The sequence below is a fragment of the Leptonychotes weddellii genome, chromosome 4 (genome assembly GCF_054177405.1).
Source record: "Leptonychotes weddellii isolate Sample4059 chromosome 4, ASM5417740v2, whole genome shotgun sequence".
Taxonomy (NCBI): domain Eukaryota; kingdom Metazoa; phylum Chordata; class Mammalia; order Carnivora; family Phocidae; genus Leptonychotes; species Leptonychotes weddellii.
Window position 1 is genome coordinate 136,876,440 of NC_138372.1, and position 8,600 is coordinate 136,885,039.

Consider the following 8,600-nt stretch of genomic DNA (forward strand, 5'->3'; position numbering starts at 1 on the left):
TCTCTCATGGCTCATCTCCCCCTCTGATTCCCCCCTTCATTCTTCTCCTCCTGCTATCTTCTTCCTTTTTTTTTTTTTTTTTTTTTAACATATAATGTATTATTTGTTTCAGAGGTACATGACCTTGGGACCTCTTAAGCTCTAATTTCCTCATCCTTAAAATACTTGAGGCCTGGCCTGGCGCATATAAGTATTCAATAAAGGTCATTATTGTTTCTTTGTGACATATATGATTGCTGACTAACCTACATTGCTCTTAACCTTTTTATGCATATAAGGATTGTTCGTCAAGAAGGTAAGTAAAGTACCTAGATAAGGGCCGTCTATTTACACTAGTAATTTTCTCTCTAGGTGTCTAACACATAAATACACATTGATCAGGTCTTTCTTGTTGAAGGAAGTTATATGTAAGAGAAGTACAGTTTTATTAATTTACTCAAGCGCCCAATCCCCCGTACCCCTTTGTGAATTCTGGGAAAAATTAGATAGTAGAATGTGTCTTTTGCCAGAATGCTTCTGTATATGCTTTTGTTCTTTCCTCTCTTAATTTCTGCCTGTTTCACCTTCCAAATATGAGTGGGTCTAACCAATTCAATCCAGTGGCCTAAAAAGAGAGGAGGAGGAGAGGTTGGCAATATGATATATGCCTAGTGATAAGAGGGAAGGGGATGTCCTAGGCAATAATATAGGACAGATTTTCCTTAAATGTGTTGCTGTTAACCAGCACAGTTTTCTGGCTGGGGCAGTATCTTGGGTCAGGTAGCTGTGTGTGTGTGAAAAGAAGTCAGGAGAGAGATGGCTAATCTGGGATACATGGCTCTGGTACCATTACTTGAGTACTCAGCATGGATCTCAAAGATAGAAGACAGGCCCCACCACACAGGTGTTTATAGTTAGTAGTGATGTCTTTCATTATTAAAATGTAGCCTAATGAATGTTCAGCTTTGGCCTGTCAGATTAGCTATTCCTCCTTTTGGGAGGATCAAGCAAAGGAATGTAAGGGGGCATCAACTTTTCCTCTTCTTGCCCAGAATTCTCACCCTTGATGGGAGAGAAGATGGAAGCAGCCTCTTCTGTGGGTAAAATTGATGTGTGAAGAGATTGGGGACATATGTAATTTCTTAAATGTGCTAGGTATTTTTTTTTTTAATGACTAAAATTAAGTTGATTAATATTGCTGTCACGGTAGAGGTGAGCCAGAGATTCCCATTTTTATCATGAAAGTTAGTGAATGTGTTTTCCCTGGCTCTGTCTAGTGTTCTCCAGGTATACCCCAGCTTTGGTGACTTTATTTGGCTGAGTCTCTGAAGTTCAGGTTTACTCTTAGAGATTCTTTATTGCATTTGACAATTGCTAGTGTATTTGCTACTGTACTTGCCAAAGAGGATAAAGGTGCATGTCCTTATGAGTTCTGTAGTAGGTCATTTGCAAGGCCCTCACTCTGTCTTTCAGTAGTTTTTGGTGAGCAGAGCTTCCAGGTAAGCCTCAGTTCTTTTCTGCTTATCTGCATGCCACAAGGCTGAAGAGTGTAAAGCACATCACTTCTTAATTCTACCTTTCAGTTTTTTTCTTCAGTTCTTTTCTTTCATTTTAACCTCTTTGTCTATTTTTAAACAAGGATTTGGAATGATTCAGCCACCTGTTTTAAGTCATGTCCTCAATCTTATTCATATCATTGTGAATCTGGGAGTTGATGGGTTTCAAGTTTTAATTGACTCCCCCTTATGAGGGCTAAGGTGAAAAGTATGCAACCTGATCCTGTGATCTGTCAGTATGAAAGTAATGGATCTATTTACATAGTGTTCACCACATTTTCCCTCTTTTTGTAGAGGAACTTTTGTAAGGAAATGACATTCTTGCTTGTTTCATGAGGAGCAAAGGGCAGTATTTTCAGAAATAGCTATGTGGTCCCCAAGAGAAAACATTCTTTTGCCATGAAATATACTTACCAGACATTTTGGGAAAAATTGCAACCTAAATAAGAAAGATACAACTGTAATGTGTTTGGGGTTAAAAATTATCTCAAAATATTTTAGCTAGTATTTTTGAGAACAGGGTTTCTTTTATTAGAAATTAGAGACTTTCAATGAAGTAAATGTGTCCAGAGTGATGCATACTGTTTAGGAGCAGATGGTGAACTCATAATGATGGAAGTAATTCCAGTTTTAATGGTAAATATTGTAATTCTTGTTTTGCTTTATTTTTATTTAATGTAGTTGGGATAGGATTTGAATGGAAGCTGACTTATAATTGATACAATTAAAATGTAATTGAAATGAAAACAAGTTCAAGTTATCAAAGGGATTACTTTCTAAATATATATGCAACCCTTATTTCCTAACCATAATTAAGAATTATTTGCATTTGCACATTTGGTAGTGTTTGTTTTGTAGTACTTTTGAGTACCATGATTAATGGCCATTTTTAAAGCACACTAAAATTTCAGGTTTATTATAAATTTTGTTTAAGCAAATTATTTAGATTTTTCTTTTGAATAATAAAAATGTGTAGTTTGTAGGGAAGCTTTATTTACCTTTTTTTTTTAACTATTTGAAATCTTATGTTTAGTCTATGTACTTTACCTTTTTTTGCTGCTAATAACTTTTAAAGAGTAAAAATAACTTCTTTTACTTTAAAATGTTTGTCATCTCATGTATGCCAGATTTATTGGACTGCAGTAGTTTTAGTGCATTTTGGCTGGAATGTTTATTATGACATCACTGTAATCTATATACAGTATGTGATTTCAGATGGTTTTAGTGTTAAATATTTTCATAATTATGCTAGTTTTGGCAGTTCACTTGGAACTTTTTCACATTTCTTTAATGAACATGTTTTACTTCTGGGCTTTTGAGACAACCATATGTTTCAAAAATTAATAGTGTGCTTTTAGTGTTAATGTTGTGCAGAAGTGTATGACTACAGACATTTTTAAGGACGTAAGCTGAACTAAAAGTCATTACAGTAAGGTTTTATTCACAGTAGTAGTCTTTTAGTATTTAGAGATGATAACATCCCCCAAAATAACAGAAGATGTCATTAAAAAGATTGAATAGTGAAGTTGTTTTGTGGAATGAAACACTGTGAAGTTTGTTTTGCATTAACTTAAAATGAACATAAATTCATATGAGAATTTTTTTTCTTTATGATAGCAAATGTTTTACTTTCTGCTTCTATTGAAGTTTCAAACAAATTTTTTTCTTCTGCTAATATAGCACCAGCATCTGAAGCCATGTTATCTTGTAAAGGATTCATCTTATATAATTGTTTTATTCTCTTGGTATGGTATTGAATAAGAATTTTTGTTGTCTAAAGGTCTTATTGTTCTTATTCTGGTATCCTATTAGATTGGTAAATGCAGTGATTTTCCTTTTTAATCTTGAAATTTTGTCTTCAAATATGTAAAATGGAAAAACTGAATTCCTCACCATTCTTGTGTTATAAAATAGTTTTATTGATTAATGAATTGATGAGGCACAGTACACCATTGGTTATCCTTTGTATTGAAACTTTTTTTTTTTTTCCTTAAGAGACGGGGAGGGAGAGGAGAGGGGCAAAGGGAAAGGGAGAGAGAGAATCTTAAGCAGGCTCCACCCTCCAGAGTGGAGCCTGACTCGGGGCTCGATCTCATGACCTGAGCCGAAATCAAGAGTCAGACACTTAACCAACGGAGCTACCCAGGTGCCCCTATATTTTTACCTTTGATATTTCCTTATATGTTATCTTTCCTTTAGGCAGAATGTGCTCTTTTATCCTGAAAATAGGAAAAAGAAGATGCCAAATACTTTTACTTTATTACTACCCCATCTATTTCCTCCCTGTATTGCCTTTCTTCTTGAAAGAGCAATCTATGTTTATTGTTTCCACTTTAATTTCTCTTTCACTCTTTGAACTATTAATTTACTGCTCCCACTCCTGTCTCTCTGCTAGAACTACTAAATCTTTTTTTAAATATGTTATTGGCATCCTAATACCACATCTTGAAACATAGCAACTAGAATGAAGACTGAGAATATCTTTATAGTTCTTAATGTTACCCCATTTTTATTGAACTGGTTCATGCCTTCAGCTTCTGGTATGGTTCTTTCATCTTAAGCACTGAATACTTTGGCTTTATTTGGCTAATCATTATTCCTTGTACATGTTACATACATATATACTCTTTTCCTTTTGCTTACGGTTTTCCTCCATTTAGCCTCCAATCTTAACCTAAAACATTCCTATATTCACTTTTATGACCCTGACCTCTCTAGTTCTTCCAAATAGAATGACTCTCTGTTCCTAACTTAACAAAAAGTACTGTGGAAAAAAAAAAGTACTGTGTAGAACTGGTTATATATGTTTTCAATAGATTCTGAAATCTTTGAGGACAGGTATGAAATCTGATTTGTCTTTGTACATCCAACAATTAGCACCTAAAAGCATTATATAAACTTTTGTTGAATCAAGGCAGGAAAAGAGTACTGTCTGCATTGTGTAAATAAGGGAATACATTTCAAAAATGTGTTTTGTTGAAGTTTTTGTTACTCATATCAAAGCCCAATGGAACCTTATATCTAATGTGGATAATAATTCAGTAAACATAATTAAACAGGATGCAAAGGAGTCTAAGGATGATTAAGATTAATCATTAAGGTGATTAAGAAGACAGCTTTGATTCTTAATTTAATACACAAATACTGAGAGCCTTAACATATAAACAAAAAATGGGGGAAAGTTAAGATTCTTTCCATTTATTTATTAATTATTATTATTATTATTTGGTGGGCAGTAAAGCAAGGTTTATTGAGTGATAGCAAAGTGATAGTACAAAGTTCCGAGGAGGGAGGGGACCTGAGAGGGTTGCCACCTGAGTTTCTAAGTCCAGGGGTTTTTATGGGCTGTTTTAATCTGATTAACCCTCCCTGCACCTGTCATTCAATCAGATTTTTGTCACATGTCTCTGTCATATGGAAAAGGGTGGAGGGCTCCTTCCAGGGTGGTGTAAAATCCTTTTAAGGGTGGTTTCCTCTCAGGGCGGGGGGCCCCTTGTCCTGCCCTCCTTCCAGTTATCCATCATTCCCCCCTCTGAAGAGGTAACCCTAACTGCTGTTAGGGAAGAAGGGCAATGACAAATCATATCTACTTCCTGCTGGTGGCGGGGGGGCATTGGATGGGGTGGCAGTCAGGGTTCCTCTCATCCCGATCTATCAAGGGGTTCCCTGTAGATGTCTGGTTTGACCTCCATGTGAGGCTCCATCTGAACGACCGTTAGGAGTTTGAGGACCTTTATTGGATAGTTGTCCTTAATGATGGCACAGATCCCTGTCGGGCCTCCATGAATGTTACAGGATTTTTTCTCCGTCGATCCCTGTGGTTCTTGGTCAAGCTGCTTCGAAGAATGAAAAGATAGATCAGACAGAGTGGTGGGCAGCGAAGCAAGGTTTATTGAGCGATAGCAAAGTGATAGTACAAAGCTCCCGAAGGGGGAGGGGACCCGAGAGGGTTGCCCACTTTCCATTTATTTTGTATTCAGATGGAAAGTGTTTTAAAAAAACTTCTTTTAAATTGTCTTCTTTTGAGAAAGCCATATTTAAGAATTTTTTTATGTTATCAAGCGGTTTGTTTAGATACCAACTCAAGAAAGGAAGAATTTGTGGTTTAAACTACTTGTTATTTTTAAATGCTGTTTGAGAGTGCAAATTATAAGAATTGTTTGGCTATTTATATAGATTTTTTAGAGCTAAGAAATTAGTCTAGCTAATCAAATTTAGTAACATAAATTGTATATATTCAACTAAAAAAACCTTTCCTAATTCTTGAATGGTGGCTGATACTTTCCTTTTCTTTAAAATAAAAATAGGATGACCATGAAAGCTGTGGTTCTAATTCTACCAACCGAAGTACTACTGAGAACACGAAATCATCAGTAAAACCCCGAAGAACAATTCAGCAGGCTGCTCCCACAGATCCTGATTTACCACCAGGTAATTTCTAATGAGCTTGGTAAAGCCAAAATTTCACTTGTTATTAATCGTTGTTGTAGCCTGTTGTAGAATGTACACTTTCAATATTTAGTGTCATAGACTACTTAGACTATATGTGTATGTGCATTTGCTCATGACATAAGAACAGATTGAGTCCAGAGCCCTCAAACATGTCTTTTATTGAAATTTTGATGCTCTTTTGCTGCAGGTCTGTTTCTTAAGTTTCTTTCTTACATCCTGTCCAAACAAAGACTTGGCTCTGCTTTCTCAGTCACTCACTCTCACTTTCCTGCCTTACCTAACTGGAGGACTAGTATCCTCTTTGTTCCCCTTGCTTCTTTTTTTTGGGGGGAGGGGGTTCCTTTTTTTAAATTTTAAGTTCAATTAATTAACAATATAGTGTATTATTAGTTTCAGAGGTAGAGTTCAGTGATTCATCAGTTGCATACAACACCCAGTGCTCATTCCATCACGTGCCCTCCTTCATGCCCACCACCCAGTTACCCCATCCGCCCCCCCACCTCCCCTCCAGCAAGCCTCAGTTTCTTTCCTATGCTTAAGAGGTCTCTTATGGTTTGTCTCCCTCTCCGGTTTCATTTGTTTTATTCTTCCCAAGTAGAAAGACACTAGATTGTTCTGAGTTTCAGGAAACTATAGAATTCACCAACAGGATCACAGAATTTTGTAACCATCTCTTTCATTTCCTGAAATTTTTATTTACCTGGAATAGTAGTGGCTTACAAACAACAGTTCTTTAGTAATTACTTAATGAAGAAGAATAATGTGATCATGACATGTCAGCTCTGTGGCCAGAGTGCATTGCTGACTTTTTACTGTTAGGAGTTGTTTCTATCAGTCACTTCTCTTTTGATTTTATTCATCAGTCATTTCTTTTTCTCAGAGGTATAGTTGACATTGGTACATATTTGTTTTCTGTGCCAAAAAGTTTGTAGGCTTTCTGTTGGTTTTAACCTAGTTAATTTTTGACAGACTCCTGGTACCATCTACTAAGAGGCTAGAGTTAGATACAGCATTTCATAACCATCCTCCCTCAGATATGTTCTAAGTTACATTTGAGTTGAACATTTTAAACTAATGTTGTAGTGATGTTATTGCTGATGCTTTATATTCTTCCGAACTTAACAAGTCTTGGTAATCCCTTTGGCTTTAAATAGATTAATTGCTATAGCTGGAGAAGGTGCCAGAAGAAGATATTTTACTTCTGAATATTTCTAATTCTCCTTAGAGTGGTGTGATTGTTCCAGAACTTTCTAGATTTTTTCTTACTACTTCTTAGGAAAAATCCTTGGTGAATTAAAGTGTAAATTAAACTGTAGCTTATTCTTATTTATTAAATGGGCAACCCCTTTACCTCTCCAAATTACTGACTGTATATCCCCTCAAAATTTCCTATACCAGCTATTTTATTGAATTCTCTCCATCAATATCCTGGCAAAGAATAATCAGTTTTAGGTTTAACTGTTGAGTTTTATAACATTTCTTTTTCTTTTAAGAAAGAACTTGTTTAAGATAAATTTAAAGCTTTTGTCAGTTGTTGATTTCACAGATAAAAATCTATTGGCTAACCTGGATGTACTCAAAAGAGGCCCCAGACTTTTAAAAGATTCTTTAAAGCCTTTATTAGAATTTACACTGATAATCAGAATTGGGAAAATTGGTCTATTTTTGGGAGCGTAAAGTATAAAACATAAAAACATGTAAACATAACCGAAAAAATCCTATTTTTAGAGGGCATGAAACAGAACTGTATTCTTAACTACTTGAGGTAGCGTTTGGATTAACATGTGCTTTCCTGCCTTACCTAACAGGAGGACTAGTATCCTCTTTCATGCCGACATAAATCACAGTGAAAGAGTTGATTTAGGAAGTAACTGAACTTGTTGGGCGATTACTGGGAGGCAGAGCAGTTAAAGTTAATCTTGCCAAAGGGGAAAAAGAAGGGATAATTTGAGAATCCAGCTGGATAATGGTAAATCATTTTATTTAAAGGTTGACTCATATAGTTATTTGAGGACTCCTTTCTGGCAACCTTATCCTGCCTGGGAACCATATTAAGGTTCTTCCATGGTTAGAGATAAATTTCTGGTCTCAAAATTTTCTAGGGCAAAGATATGACTGTGGTTACAATTTTGGAGTTTGAGCATTTACGTAGATCCAGAGATGCTTTTTGAGAATAGTTTTGGTGTTTCCAATAGTCATTTGTTCTACACCCTTGAAGGATGGGTGGCTCTTGAATATGAAAAGAATATACATCAATATCTAATATCCTCTTTGCACTCTCTTTTCTTGGTATCTAGAACAGTGTTTTTTTTTTTCTTTTTTTTTATTATGTTATGTTAATCACCATACATTACATCATTAGTTTTTTTTTTTTTTTTTTTAAGATTTTATTTATTTGACAGAGACAGACACAGCGGGAGAGGGAACACAAGCGGGGGGAGCGGGAGAGGGAGAAGCAGGCTTCCCGCGGAGCAGGGAGCCCGATGTGGGGCTCGATCCCAGGACCCTGGGATCATGACCTGGGCCGAAGGCAGACGCTTAACGACTGAGCCACCCAGGCGCCCCACATCATTAGTTTTTAATGTAGTGTTCCATGATTCATTGTTTGCGTAT

General features: G+C 36.0%; 1 protein-coding gene across 1 annotated transcript in view; it reads left to right on the plus strand.

Annotated features, from left to right (window-relative positions):
- VPS13B (vacuolar protein sorting 13 homolog B) overlaps positions 1-8,600 on the plus strand; it is a 743,427-nt gene that overhangs the window by 50,910 nt on the left and 683,917 nt on the right. The window contains exon 4 of the mRNA XM_081817134.1: positions 5,843-5,966. Within this exon, the coding sequence (XP_081673260.1) occupies positions 5,843-5,966 (124 nt within the window). The remainder of the gene's footprint in view (positions 1-5,842; positions 5,967-8,600) is intronic.